General features: G+C 44.3%; 1 protein-coding gene across 1 annotated transcript in view; it reads right to left on the bottom strand.

Moving 5' to 3' along the window:
- Window positions 1–16,638, bottom strand: part of LOC143806157 (H-2 class II histocompatibility antigen, A-U alpha chain-like) — a 258,329-nt gene that overhangs the window by 107,392 nt on the left and 134,299 nt on the right. Inside the window, exon 3 of the mRNA XM_077286166.1 lies at window positions 986–1,231. Coding sequence (XP_077142281.1) covers window positions 986–1,231 — 246 coding nt within the window. The remainder of the gene's footprint in view (window positions 1–985; window positions 1,232–16,638) is intronic.

Raw genomic sequence — 16,638 nt, forward strand, 5'->3', positions numbered from 1 at the left:
CTCTCAGGTGGACCAATAAGTTGGACAAGTAAGAAACAGTCAATTGTGACACTATCTTCAACAGAAGCAGAATATGTTGCCGCAGCACACGCGAGTCAAGAAGTACTGTGGTTAAGACAATTGTTGACAGAATTAGGACAACCACAGTTGGCACCAACAAAACTGAAAGAGGACAATCAAGGATGTCTTGTTCTTGCTCAGATGGAAAGAGTCAATCCAAGAACCAAGCATATTGATGTGAAATATCATTTCTTGAGAGATCATCAGGAACAAGGAGTCTTGAAGTTAGAGTACTGTCCTACTGAAGAAATGACAGCAGACATCTTCACAAAGGCGTTGAATGCTGATAAACATCAGAGACTAATAAAAAAGTTGGGTTTGATTGAATAAGTCCCTATTGTTGAGAAAGGGTGTTGGCATATGCAACAGATTAGGACTTATTATAAGAGAAAGGAGGACTTTATACTAACCAGACAGCAGATGGCGATAGTGTGAAAAGTTATATACTTGCTGTAATGTGGGGAGGGAAGCTCTCTATTGTTGGTTGTTTTTCTTACTTCCTGTTTTTCTTCTTTTTCTTGAATGTGTATGTCTTCAGTGCACGGACTGTGTGACACTGAATTGTATCTCATGTTTATCCAGTATGAAGTAAATACTGTTTACTCAAGATATCTTGCTGATTGAAGCTTTCCTAAGTACAGCGGTGACTGCAAGAAGACGCACTCTGCAACAAAATCCGCAGCGTGTGCACATACCCTCACTGCACAGACTTCCTTTTCAGTGATGTCTTTAAATTATTGCACTCAAAAGAGAATTTTTTGGCCTTTTCAATGTAGCGTCATAATGAAGATTTCCATGTGATGTCTATGGGCATTTTTGTAAAAATTACTGAATAAACCATTGTCAATGTTTATTTTCCCATTCTGTGCATTGTGCTAATGTTTCAGAAATAACATTGGCGTATATAAGACACTGATGATTTTACCTGGTTTTGCTGCCGTGTTGTTTGTACCTTCCATCATGATTTTCAGATTTTGCATATTCACCGCTTTGTTCTGTAAGGCACCAGCAGCGTCAAAACTAGCCACTTCTCCAAACTGCTTCAGTCTCCAGTTCACAGTTTTATTGTCAAAATCCACATTAAATATCTCGTCATCATCAAACTGGAAGGCGTACTCGGCACTTGGCAGCTGCGTCTGGTAGAATTCTGACTGGATCAGGACATTTCCCACTGAAAACATAATCACACGATGATTATCACAGATCGTCGTATACACATCACACTGTGCACTTATCACTTACGTTTATGGTTTGATCGTCTTTTAAAAACTAATGTTTTTACATGGAAATTATGTTTGGAGAAAATCATATTCATCGTTTAACCTCACTTTATTCAGGACGGACTGTATACTAATGCCGCTGTCTCACAAAGGCTTTTATAAAGTGGCCAAATCTACATATGGAAAGGTTCTGGATTTCCATCTGTATCTATTGTAAAATAACTAAAGCAACTCATACCCTTGTTTGTGTGAATAACATTTCTTTAGGTCATTAGATCAACTGCATCATAGATTCCTTTATACTGTATATTCCTTTTCTAACCTGCATTGTTATATCAGGACTCGGAGTATCTTCCCAGGACACACGTAGTAAGTGTCAGAGAAGCAGCCACACAGATGAAGTTACATACAATATTTGTATTTATTGTACTCTCTTACAGTAAATAGCGCCATCATATTCTGCAGCGCTGTTCAGATATCATCATCACTGTCCTCTTTGGGGCTCCCAGTCTAACTCCGTCTCAGTATATATAATGAGGCATAGTTATCAATACTAAAATCCTCCAAGCACAAACGCTCGGCGTAGCCAAGTGTTCCTGTGTTCTCTATGAGACAGATTCTGCCAGACTCCTATAACACTGCGCAACAAATTTCAGGGAAGTTCTTGTCCCCTGAGAAAATTTTATTGTATCTTATAGATTTTGATATGCCGAATAAGAATATGTGTTCCAAAAGTCTGCTTCATGTAAGGTTTTTAACCCCTTCATGACCGGAGCTTTTTTCGTTTTTCACTCCTTTCTTTCCAGAGCCATAACTTTTTTATTTTTCAGTCAATATGGCCATGTGAGGGCTTATTTTTTGCGGGACGAGTTGTATTTTTGACTGACACCATTGGTTTTACCATGTCTTGTACTCGAAAACAGGAAAAAAATTCCAAGCGCGGTGAAATTGCATAAAAAGGTGCAATCCCACACAATTTTCCGAGACCCGTAGTTTCTCCATTTTTCGTGATCTCGGGTTGGGTGAGGGCTTATTTTTTGCGCACCGAGCTGAGGTTTTTCTCTCATCACATAAGCTCTATTATGAGCAGTGTGTTGTGCTCTTACGCCCTCTGGAGGTTCAGTAGCGAGCTCTCTGCACATGTACGCACTTTCGCTTTCATTTTCAGCTGCCATTATTTTGTGGCGCTGGTGCACTTCCTCAATCCCCCATGCTTATCAAGGTACTTACCTGGACACCAATTGCCCACCTGTGAGTAAGGCCATGTGCACACGTTCAGGATTTTTTGCGTTTTTTTCGCGTTTTTTCGCTATAAAAACGTGATAAAAACGCGAAAAAACGCTTACATATGCCTCCTATTATTTACAGGGTATTCCACATTTTTTGTGCAAATGTTGCGATTTTTTCCGTGAAAAAATCGCATCGCGGAAAAAAAAGCAACATGTTCATTAAAAATGCGGAATTGCGGGGATTCCGCACACCTAGGAGTGCATTGATCTGCTTACTTCCCGCACGGGGCTCTGCACACAATGCGGGAAGTAAGCAGATTATGTGCTGTTGGTACCCAGGTTGGAGGAGAGGAGACTCTCCTCCACGGACTGAGCACCATATAATTGGTCAAAAAAAAGAATTAAAATAAAAAATGGTCCTATACTCACCCTTTGATGGACCCCGAAGTGTTCCCGCCTCTCCGGTGCATGCTCTCTCTTCGGTTCCTATAGATGGTGTGGTTCAGGACCTGTGATGACGTCACTGTCTTGTGATTGGTCGCGTGACCGCTCATGTGACTCACGCGACCAATCACAAGCCGCGACATCATCACAGGTCCTGAACCACACCGCCATCTATAGGAACGGACGCCGCTGAGGAGATCGTCTGGGTGAGTATAACCATTTTTAATTTTTTTTATTATTTTTAAACATTCTATCTTTTACTATAGATGCTGCATAAGCAGCATCTATAATAACAAGTTGGTCACACTTGTCAAACAGTATGTTTGACAAGTGTGACCAACTTGTCAGTCAGTTTAGCATAATTACGCTTGCAGAATGCTAAAAAAGCGAAAAAAACGAGAAAAAAACGCAAAAAAAAAATGCGGATTTCTTGCAGAAAATTTCCGGTTTTCTTCAGGAAATTTCTGCAAGAAATCCGGACGTGTGCACATACCCTTATTGTCTTAATTTTTTCTGCCGCTACTTAAGTCTTTCTTGGCCTATCCCCCAGCACTTCCCCTGACGAAGCTGCGCTCAGCAGCGATAAGCGTGGGGCCTCCCCACACCTTCTGGATCCCGGGATCATCTTCCTTTACTCCTGACAGCTGACAGCCCAGACCGCAGACTGGATGACCTGATCGGGTGATTAAAGCCGGGGACACACTTAACGTATAAAAAAACGGTCCGTTTTTCACGGCCGAGAATCGCACAAATGTTTCAAAAACAGTGATCCGTGTGCAGTGCGAGGATGCGATTTCCTCGCATCAAATGATCCGTGTGACATCCGTATGGCATCCGTATGGCGAGATTTTCTCGCAAGCTTGCAAAACCGACATCTAATGGATTTATGTGCTCAAATGTTCGGGAAAACATATATACAGTATATATATATATATATATATATATGTCATTGAGACACACATATATATATTCTGTATTTATATTTCATTCAGCGCGATATCTGTGAAAAGCCGGTAATTCAATTGCCGCCTTTGCATTTCTCCTTCACAAACCCGACAGGATATGAGACATGGTTTACATACAGTAAACCATCTCATATCCCCCTTTTTTTTGCATATTCCACACTACTAATGTTAGTAGTGTGTATGTGCAAAATTTCAGCGCTGTAGCTGCTAAAATAAAGGGTTAAATGGCGGAAAAAATTGGCGTGGGCTCCCGCGCAATTTTCTCCGCCAGAATGGTAAAGCCAGTGACTGAAGGCAGATATTAATAGCCAGGAGAGGGTCCATGGTTATTGGCCCCCCCGTGGCTAAAAACATCTGCCCCCAGCCACCCCAGAAAAGGCACATCTGGAAGATGCGCCTATTCTGGCACTTGGCCACTCTCTTCCCACTCCCTGTAGCGGTGGGATATGGGGTAATGAAGGGTTAATGCCACCATGCTATTGTAAGGTGACATTAAGCCAGATTAATAATGGAGAGGCGTCAATTATGACACCTATCCATTATTAATCCAATTGTTTGAAAGGGTTAAAAAACACACACACACATGATTTAAAAGTATTTTAATGAAATAAACACAGCGGTTGTTTTAATAATTTATTGCTCTCTCAATCCATTTGCAGACCCTCGCTTGGCAAAACAATAAACACACAATATACATACCCTCTCTGATGTCCTATCACGTCCCACGAGGTAATCCATCTGGAGGGGTTAACTAATATTACAGGCACGAGCTGCGATAAACCACTCGCTCGTACCTGTAATCCCCGGGTGCTGAAAGGAAAGCAGTGATCTATACTTACATTCAGTCGCGGTGATGCGCCCCTGCTGGATGTTCTCATGAACTGCAGCCTGGGAACTTTTTCCCAGGTCATTGACCTACATTTCCTTCAGTCGCGGTGATGCGCCCCCTGGTGGATGTCCTCATATGACCTGGAGCGTGGGAAAAAGTTCCCAGGCTGCAGTTCATGAGAACATCCAGCAGGGGCGCATCACCGCGACTGAATGTAAGTATAGATCACTGCTTTCCTTTCAGCACCCGGGGATTACAGGTACGAGCGAGTGGTTTATCGCAGCTCGTGCCTGTAATATTAGTTAACCCCTCCAGATGGATTACCTCATGGGACGTGATAGGACATCAGAGAGGGTATGTATATTGTGTGTTTATTGTTTTGCCAAGCGAGGGTCTGAAAATGGATTGAGAGAGCAATAAATTATTAAAACAAGCGCTGTGTTTATTTCATTAAAATACTTTTAAATCATGTGTGTGTGTGTTTTTTAACCCTTTCAAACAATTGGATTAATAATGGATAGGTGTCATAATTGACGCCTCTCCATTATTAATCTGGCTTAATGTCACCTTACAATAGCAAGATGACATTAACCCTTCATTACCCCATATCCCACCGCTACAGGGAGTGGGAAGAGAGTGGCCAAGTGCCAGAATAGGCGCATCTTCCAGATGTGCCTTTTCTGGGGTGGCTGGGGGCAGATGTTTTTAGCCACGGGGGGGCCAATAACCATGGACCCTCTCCTGGCTATTAATATCTGCCCTCAGTCACTGGCTTTACCATTCTGGCGGAGAAAATTGCGCGGGAGCCCACGCCAATTTTTTCCGCGATTTAACCCTTTATTTTAGCAGCTACAGCGCTGAAATTTTGCACATACACACTACTAACATTAGTAGTGTGGAATATGCAAAAAAAAAGGGGATATGAGATGGTTTACTGTATGTAAACCATGTCTCATATCCTGTCGGGTTTGTGAAGGAGAAATGCAAAGCCGGCAATTGAATTACCGGCTTTTCACAGATATCGCGCTGAATGAAATATAAATACAGAATATATATATGTGTGTCTCAATGACATATATATATATATATATATATATATATATATATATATATATATATATATATACTGTATATATGTTTTCCCGAACATTTGAGCACATAAATCCATTAGATGTCGGTTTTGCAAGCTTGCGAGAAAATCTCGGCATACGAATGCCATACGGATGTCACACGGATGTCACACGGATTATTTGATGCGAGGAAATCGCATCCTCGCACTGCACACGGATCACTGTTTTTGAAACATTTGTGCGATTCTCGGCCGTGAAAAACGGACCGTTTTTTTATACGTTAAGTGTGTCCCCGGCCTTATACTTATACTCATACTTTGTATTCTTTCTACCATTGTGCCACATACCCTGACCTTTGTGGGCACTTTTCTATAGCCTGGGTGATATTCTTGTTCCACCTGATCACACTGCTTTATATTTATATATTTTTCCTTTGATTTAATTTACCTTTTTGCTGGTATTACCTCCCTTTTTTTTTTCCTATTATGGCCCCTTGATAGTCACAGGCTCGTCTTCCATAGCAAGGCTACTCATTCATAGTGGGGGTATCTGGGGACGCCCAGACCCTCTGTGCTCTTTTATTTGTTTGTACTATTACATCTGTATTATTGAATTATTGAGTCACATTACATTTTTATAGGGCTTAGGGGGTTTTATTCCCCACTTTACAGGTCTTCCTTATATGCTGTCTAATTATTGATTTTCATATATAGGTATTTTTTGGTTGCCATTATTGTTGTGGTGTATAGCATATATATTACTATTTGTATTTTGGGCTGTCTTCCATGAGCATTCACCATGGGACTAGTGGTGTGGTTGTTATATTTTAATATGCTTTTATTCTAGTGTATGTGTCTCTATTTTCAATAAACTTTTTGTATTTGTTGCTACTCAGCTTGTATTTTTCTGGGTGTGTGCTCCATTTGCGTGTCTGCTTTTCTTGGTTGCTCCATTATGAGGTTTTTAGAATAAAACAATAAAACAAAGTACAGGGGATCTACCCAAGGTATGTCAATACTGAATTAGATTAAAGAAGAAAAAGCGACATACCAACCACTGGGGAACACCCTAAATATATAGTGTATCAAAAAATATTTTTATTTATTAGAGTCCAGATAAAGCACACAAAAACAGTGACTTAAAAACATTTAAACAATAAGACAACAACCCCATAAAGAGGTAGGCCCCCCTAATCGTCAGACCCATACATGAATGTCAATAATTGTGGTTTTGCAACACCCAAATAAATATTCTCAAGAAAATTATTTATAGAATTAAGCAATGAATAATGCTGGAGAATGATCCATGAGAGAAAATATATACCGTATATAGATCGTGCACAGCGGACCATATGGCGGACCATACACATTGGGTATGGACTAATGATTAAGACTATATACAAAGATATACACACTGTTATAAATATCGCCTAGGAGCTGATAAGCACCACCCAGCAAGCATTAGTACATGGGTGTAGATATAAACAAAATAGTAGAATCCTACAACAATTGTGCATGCATATACTAAATTATTTCAGCAGTGATAAAATCTTGTTATACAGTTATATTGAAGATTTATAAATCTGTTAGCCCAGAAATACACTCATGCATGACCAGCCAAATTGCTCTAAATAATTCTCAAAATCATATCAATATAAACAAATATAACAAATGTATGTCCCAAAATTAACCCCAAATATGGAAGTTTAGTTTGCCTGTAGCCCCAAAGGACAATGCCATGCCCCAGAATATTCTACATATTACAGAAAACCACCATCAAAAAAGTCACATGGAACATGCTCAGAAGGTGTGCAAACCAGGATAAGAGGGTCCAAGGTGGGTCAAAGACCCGACGCGTGTCGCCACACCAGTGGCTTCATCAGGGGTAAAAGTGGTGTGAAGAAATGGACTCAGAATATATATTTATACTTTACCCAAATGATGAGATCGCAAACAGCTGCAGGAGTGCATGGAGTAAGCATCATACCAAACACACAGAGCTATGTCCGGGTATAGTAAGATGGAGGAATAGAGTAAGGCTATGTCTCCACGTTAAGGCTACGCGGCGGTATCGACGCAGCGGCGAAGCCGCTCGGCGCTAAGCCCCGCCCCCTTAATGGGACGCGATGGTGCCGGATGTGTACAGTACACATCCGGGATCATCGCACCCCTCGCCATAGGGCCCTGTGATATGCCTTGCGGGGACGCTGCGTCCCCGCAAGGTGTACGGACATGCTGCGTTCTGAAAAGACGCGCAGCATGTCCGGAGTCGCAGGGCCGCCGCGTGCGGGTTTCCACGCATAGTGGAGACGGGATTTCATAAAATCCCCTCCACTATGCTGGAACATCTGGACGCTGCTTGTTTGACGCTGCAGCGTCAAACAAGCAGCGTTTACTGACCGTGGAAACATACCCTAACACGGCGAATGCACAAAGAGCGCTGCACCGAACATAAAGCAATTATATCCGGATATAATGAACTTGCCGAAGCTGCGGTAAACTGCGCGTGCGCGAGTGTCTAAATCCCAGAATCACCGCTCCAAATAGCAGATACAGAAGTGACATGAAAATGCACAATGCGCATGCGCTGAAATACATCACACAGAAAAATTGAGTGTACAAATCCCACTTTGCTTACCAAACGAAAGTTACTACATATATCTTAATCACTACATACAGAGGGGTTAGGGAACAATCCCAGTATATATAGGTCGAGACACAGAATTGCCATACCTATATAAAAACATATAGGGGTGCCTAGATGCCCAGGCACTATATCTGATGATGCTAGATTTTTGAGATAATATACGACCGGCGACATATTCTAAAGCCCAATCTGTAGCCCCCTGCCAATTAAGTGATGATGGCAATATATCTAAGGATTTTGAGCAAGAAGGAATCATACATACATGCCCGTAGAGTAGTGTTGAATGGCATAGATAACCAGGCTTGATAAAATTCATGGGAATAAGATAGATGGCGCATCCGCACATCCTTCACCTAAGATAGCTGTTCAAAGAGGTGGACGTAAAAAAGCCAAACGCATATAACAAGCACTATTATTATTATTATTATTATTATTATTATTTATTGTTATAGTGCCATTTATTCCATGGCGCTTTACATGTGAGGAGGGGTATACATAATAAAAACAAGTACAATATTCCTAAACAATACAAGTCATAACTGGTACAGGAGGAGAGAGGACCCTGCCCGCGAAGGCTCACAATCTACAAGGGATGGGTGAGAATACAGTAGGTGAGGATAGAGCTGGCCATGCAGCGGTTTGGTTGATTGGTGGTTACTGCAGGTTGTAGGCTTATCGGAAGAGGTGGGTCTTCAGGCTCTTTTTGAAGGTTTCGATGGTAGGCGAGAGTCTGATGTGTTGTGGTGGAGGGTTCCAGAGTAGGGGTGATACGCGAGAGAAATCTTGTATACGATTGTGGGAAGAGGAGATAAGAGGGGACTAGAGAAGGAGATCTTGTGAGGATCGGAGGTTGCGTGTAGGTAAGTACCGGGAGACGAGGTCACAGATGTATGGAGGAGACAGGTTGTGGATGGCTTTGTATGTCATGGTTAGGGTTTTGTACTGGAGTCTCTGGGCAATGGGGAGCCAGTGAAGGGATTGACAGAGGGGAGAGGCTGGGGAATAGCGGGGGGACAGGTGGATTAGTTGGGCAGCAGAGTTTAGAATAGAGTGGAGGGGTGCGAGAGTGTTAGAGGGGAGGCCACAGAGCAGGAGGTTGCAGTAGTCAAGGCGGGAGATGATGGAGGCATGGACTAGGGTTTTTGCAGATTCTTGGTTGAGGAATGTACGGATTCGTGAAATATTTTTGAGTTGAAGTCGGCAGGAAGTGGAAAGGGCTTGGATATGTGGTTTGAAGGAGAGATCAGCGTCAAGGATTACCTCGAGGCAGCGAGCTTGTGGGACTGGGGAGAGTGGGCAGCCATGCACTGTAATGGATAGGTTCGTTGTGGGGGTCGCGTGAGATGAGGGAAAGATGATGAATTCTGTTTTGTCCATGTTAAGCAAGAAACAAAGTGCTCACCCAATAGATATCGTTCTAACGCAATACAGACCATGCCAAAAATTATTTTTTTTTGTATATACAATAAAATTATGGTTAATACATAGACATGAACGTGCTGGATGCTAGTACAGATAGCCACGATGGTTTAAGACTACCTATACCATGAAGCAGAGGTTTTGGTTCAAGGGGGGCGAAACTTCTGAGTGGGCCCCTAACCAGGTAACCTTGATTACAACTTGGTGACGCACCCTAATAGTGGAGGAGAACCTCAGCAGATGACCGCACTGTTACTGAAGATAATCTCTATATAAAGACCAACATGGATATTACCGCCATATGGTCAGTGGTAGATTCCAGCCCTACAGAACATATAACAGATCACTGCACAGTTACAGATAATGACTTACCGCTGTCGTTCTTTCTGATGGAATCGTTCATTTTTGCCGTCTTTTCCATCTGGCCCAGACCGACATGACAAGTTCTTCCAGCTACAACTCGTCTGCAGAGAATACAACAAAGACACGTTTCACTGACGAAGCCGTAGGCGGTGAAACGCGCGTCGAGGCACTACACGTCCCACGGATACAGCGGCACGCTGGGAACATTATGTCCCAAGGTAAAGTGATATGATCTGCTACCTCTCCTATTAGACTCTGGATTTATTGTCAGTCTACTGTAATCATTGCTGCCGGGTCACATTTGGTGATTATGTGTAATAGAGAGCACCAGTGATCTATCATCAGGGCGGGGTACAGCTCTCCTTACCCAGCTAACAGCAAGGTTCTTTCTTATCCAGCTGGTACCATCTTATTTTGTATTTAATCTATCGTCATCATAATGTCATAGCTGTTGCCGGGTTTTACTGGGCAATGGTGTCTAACTAATATAACAGTGGACGGCTTTATTAATCAAGCTATTAGCAAGGATCGTCTTAGGATATATGACAAGTTTACAACTGGGTCTTCTGGCTCATTACCTTCGATATTGTGTGCCGCTGTTCCTACTGGGACATGTTTATTTCTCTTACTGCTAGTATCAATTTTGTCATCCTATTGGTACTGGCTATCTTTTAGCTGTATTTCATCGATTATCTTCTGTTTGGAATTTTTTGTCCCATTTTTGTATGATTTATATTTAATAAAATTTATATCTATTGCATAAATCCCTTTCTAATTATTCTGAGATCCATTATATATATGTTTTACAAACAGGGTAACATTCCTGTTTAACACTATTTACATGAGGATCCATGTGCTGCTCTTTTGAGTATTTGTTGGTTCAAATGATTGGCCTAGGGGGATAATTCCGGTTTGGCCACGGAAAATTCTTTTAGGTTATAAAGACACGTTTCACGTCTCATATTCCAGCCATCACTATCTATTCCCAACCTGCCCAAACTCCTCATCCTGCTGATACCCCAATATTGAGCCACTTCTGCCGTATGTGTCCCTATTACTGCACCTGATACCCCAATACTGAGCCGCTGCTGCCGTATGTGTCCGTATTTATGCCCCTGATACCCCAATACTGAGCCGCTGCTGCCGTATGTGTCCCAATTACTACACCTGATACCCCAATACTGAGCCGCTGCTGCCGTATGTGACACTATTACTGAACCTGATACCCCAATACTGAGCCACTGCTGCCGTATGTGTCCCTATTACTGCCCCTGATACCCCAATACTGAGCCTCTGCTGCCGTATGTGTCCCTATTACTGCACCTGATACCCCATTACTGAGCCTCTGCTGCCGTATGTGTCCCTATTACTGCACCTGATACCCCAATACTGAGCCACTGCTGCCGTATGTGTCCCTATTACTGCACCTGATACCACAATACTGAGCCGCTGGCACCGTATGAGTCCATATTACTCCACCCAGGGCCGTCATCAGGGCATTACTGCCCTGACTGGCGTATGGGGCCCGGTGGGCAGAGGGGACCCGGTCTCTTCGGGCCGCGTTTCTTCTGCTCACCGGGCCCGGGCCCCAATGGCAGGCAGCTTCTATCGTGAACCTGCATCCGAGATGCAGGTTGTTTGCCTTGCGGGCCCGCAAGGCAATGGTTAAAGCCGCCAGCCAATCGGAGGCTGGCAGCTGACATCAGCGCGCATCGCCGGCGTATGACGTCATTGTCATTTGCTGGCGAGTGCGCACTGAAACGCCAAGAGGGATCTTTTCTTCACCGCAGGAGCGCGGCAAGGTAAGAAGAAAGTGTTTTTTTATTTTTTTCATTATTTTAATTGAAAGCGGCAATGTTTCAGGATGGCGACGGGAGCAGGATTGGAGACACGGGGGCAGAATGCAGACACGGGGGCAGAATGGAGACTGTGTTGCAGAATGGAGACTGTGGGGCAGAATGGAGACACTGGGGCAGAATGGAGATACTGGGGCAGAATGCAGACACTGGGGCAGAATGCAGACATGGGGCAGAATAGAGACACAGGGGCAGAATGGAGACACTGGGGCAGTATGGAGACAGTGGGGCAGAATGGAGACACTGGGGCAGTATGGAGACACAGGGGGCAGAATGGAGACACAGGAGGCAGAATGGAGACACTGGGGCAGAATGGAGACACTGGGGCAGAATGGAGACACTGGGGCAGTATGGAGACACAGGGGGCAGAATGGAGACACAGGGGCAGTTTGGAGACACGGGGCAGAATGGAGACACTGGGGCAGAATGGAGACATGGGGCAGAATGGAGACAGTGGGGCAGAATGGAGACACAGGGGGCAGAATGGAGACACAGGGGGCAGAATGGAGGCAGTGGGGCAGAATGGAGACAGTAGGGCAGAATGGAGACAGGGGGCAGAATGGAGACACTGGGGCAGAATGCAGACACTGGGGCAGAATGGAGACCCTGGGGCAGAATGGAGACCCTGGGGCAGAATGGAGACACAGGGGGCAGAATGGAGACACAGGGGGCAGAATGGAGATACAGGGGGCAGAATGGAGATACAGGGGGCAGAATGGAGACACGGGGCAGAATGGAGAGAGTGGGGCAGAATGGAGACACAGGGGGCAGAATGGAGACACAGGGGGCAGAATGGAGGCAGTGGGGCAGAATGGAGACAGTAGGGCAGAATGGAGACAGGGGGCAGAATGGAGACATGGGGCAGAATGGAGACACAGGGGGCAGAATGGAGACACAGGGGGCAGAATGGAGACAGTGGGCAGAATGGAGACACAGGGCAGAATGGAGACAGATCGGGCAGGAATATGGGGCAGGATCATGGGACAGATGGGGCAGGATCATGGGGCAGGATGGAGACAGATGGTGTAGGATAGAGACAGATGGGACAGATGGGGCAGGATCATGGGATGGGGAGATCATATGGGGCAGGAAGGGACATCACATGAGGGCAGGATAGGAGAACATATGGCTGGAGCCAGGAATGAGACACACGGGGCCAGGATGGGGAATATTGTTACCATAGGGGCTAATTAAGGGATGTTATTACTGCAGTAATGTATTTATTTTATTTTTTGAGAATACTGTTTTAAATGGGGGTGGGGCGGTCCTGTTACTGTGCAGACCCACACTGTCGCTTTTTTTCTTAATCTGTTGTAGTTTAGAATTTGGGAAAAAAATAAGTAATGTTTTCTGCAAGCGGTGCTCTAGATAACTGTTATTTCCTGCAGAGACGAGCCCTGGCTGGATGAAGTGACAGCGGTCTGTGCTGGATGAAGATTAAAAGCAAAGATGAAGGACTTCACCTAGAGACGTCACTGGTGAGTCAGTACACAGATGCTATACACTGAATACTATATACAGTGGTCCTGTGTACAATATCACCAGTGATCACTGAATTACCTTTACATTATACACTATATACAGAGCACCAGTGTATAATGTCACCGGTGATCACTGTATTACCTGTACACAAACACTGCATACTAAGTACCGATCTCCTGTAAATACTGGCACTTATGGTGATATTAGTATTGTGTCTTTTTTTATTACTGATCAGTATTGTAGTATTCAGTCACTATGTGGTGGTAATATGTTGTCCGGCCATGGTGTGGCAGTATTTGTTCCTTACATGTGCTATTATTTGGTCACTATGTGGTGGTAATATGTGGTGGTAATATGTGGTGGTAATATGTGGTCTGGTCATGGTGCGGTGGTATTTGTCCCCTGTATGTGGTATTATTGGTGATCATATGGTGGTAATATGTGGTCTAGTCATGGTGCGGTGGTATTTGTCCCCTGTCTGTGGTATTGGTCATTTTAAAAATTGAAAAATAAATAAAAATATACCTAAATTGTATTGGATATTTTAACAAATGTTTAATAGGTTAGAGTAGGGTAGGGCCCGACCCTGTCGTGGTGGCGGCTTTAAAAATAATTTGACTGTGGACAGTTCAAGGGGTGCAGGCGGGGCTGGGGTGGAGCCTGGGTGGAGTCTCAAGGGGGCCCAGAACATTTTGCCAGTAAGGGGCCCCAAAATTCCTAGTGGCAGCCCTGACTCCACCTGCTGTGTGATTCTCTGTGCCCTCTAAATTCTAAAGCAACTCTCTACAATATAGTAATGCCGGGTGCAAGTTCCCTAGAAAACAGTGCCAACATTTTGCCCCCTAGAAAGTAATAATGCCCTGTGTGCCCCTTAGATAGTCACAGTAACCTGAGTTCCCCTATAACAATAAGTGCCCACTTTACATTTAATAATGTCCCAAGTCTCCCCCTGTACAGCTCCCCTATACACAGTATGATGCTCTCTTATACACAGTATAGTACCACCTCACTGTATAGTACCACCCACACAGTATACTGACTCCTTAGTAGCCCCCAAACTGTTTGATGGCTCCAACAATGTATAATGACCCCCACACTGTAATCTCCATACTGTATGATGGCCCCCTAGATAGCCTCCATATACAGTAGCATAATGCACCAAATAGTCCACAATATAGTATAATGCACTCCCCATAGGCAGTCTCTATAGCATACGGCAGCCCCCATAGGCAGACACTGTAATAAGGCAGCACCCCCATAGGCAGACTCTGTAGTATAAGGCAGCACCCCCATAGGCAGACCCTGTAATAAGGCAGCAGACCCTGTAATAAGGCAGCACCCCCATAGTCAGACTCTGTAATAAGGCAGCCCCCATAGTCAGATCCTGTAATAAGGCAGCACCCCCATAGGCAGACCCTGTAATAAGGCGGTACCCCCATAGTCAGACCCTGTAATAAGGCAGCCCCCTTAGTCAGACCCTGTAATAAGGCAGCAACCCCATAGTCAGACCCTGTAAAAAGGCAGCCCCCATAGGCAGACCCTGTAAAAAGGCAGCCCCCATAGTCAGACCCTGTAATGAGGCAGCCCCCATAGTCAGACCCTGTAATAAGGCAGCCTCCCATAGTCAGACCCTGTAATAAGGCATCCCCCCCATAGTCAGACTCTGTAGAAAGGCAGCCCCTATAGTTAGACCCTGTAATGAGGCAGCACCCCCATAGGCAGACCCTGTAATATAAGGCAGCACCCCTATAGGCAGACCCTGTAATAAGGCAGCAGCACCCATAAAAAAAAAAAATACTCACCTCTCTTCTTCCTGGTTCCTGCGCTGCTCCCGCTGATCTCCTGACGGCGGGCGCCGGGCAGTGACATCATCGCGCCCGCTGTCAGTGTCTGTGACATCAGACGCCGACACTGACAGGGGGATGATGGGAGAAGGAGCGCTGCGCTCCTTCTCCCATCAATGCGATCAGCTGTATCAGCTAAATGCCGGTACAGCTGATCTTCCGATGATGGCGGGGGGCCCACTGCTGGCAGCGGGCACCCCCGCCTGCTCAGGGGCCCCATAGTGGCCTGGCGGCAGAGCAGAGAGACCGATTCTCCCTGCTCTGCTCGCGCCGATACAGTTACAGTAGCGTAGCTCCGGGTCGGCCCCCTCAGAGCACCGGGCCCGGGGCCCCCCCCGGGTAGCTACGCTACTGTCATGAAGATATAGAAACGAATCATGGAATCTACGAGCACATACCTGTATCAGTTTAGTGCCCCAGTAGATTGTGTGCTTACAGTACTATACTCACATTGTTGGATTACGCTAAGATAGGATGCTCAAATACATGCATATGGGATAATGTTAGATCTACAGATCAACAATTCTACTACATGTCTGCATAGAAATTGCCCAAAATGCTGTGAGCAGATATCGCCATCCAAACAGGTAAACCTCAAAATTTCAAAGCACCAAATGGCAGTGAGATAAATAATCTCAGATTGAATGAATTTATGAAAGATTGAATTATGAATTAAATTCTGTACCTATGGGTACATCAAAAACAGTTGCAGAAGTGCAAATTGTGGAAAAAGACGATTTATAAAAATAAAATGTATTAAAGTAATATCAACCCCATTATATATGAATACAGATAGCACTACCAAGAGTTTTACTGGTGACTAAGCCAGCAGTGACAAAAGCGGTATAGAGGTGAAAACAGGCCTCATACTTATCATTAAACAATCTATAGACTATTTATCTATAACCCGACTTACCACCCATACCCACAGATAATACAAATAAGGAGGGAGTATAGCATGCGGGCATCCGCCCGTCTTAATAATCATAGTCTACCAGTCAAAACCATCTCCCTTTCTTATTTTTTAATCTATGACAATTTGACTGGTCATACCAAACATTTACGGAACAGAGCAATAAACATGACTATCATATTAAAGGCAAATGGCCGCCCACCACACATGAAACTCCTCCAAATAACAGTTTGGCTGGCCAACAAAGATACCCCCAGGTCATACTAATGTATTGGAATCATTACAATTGTTTGTAATA

The sequence above is a fragment of the Ranitomeya variabilis genome, chromosome 2 (genome assembly GCF_051348905.1).
Source record: "Ranitomeya variabilis isolate aRanVar5 chromosome 2, aRanVar5.hap1, whole genome shotgun sequence".
Lineage (NCBI taxonomy): Eukaryota > Metazoa > Chordata > Amphibia > Anura > Dendrobatidae > Ranitomeya > Ranitomeya variabilis.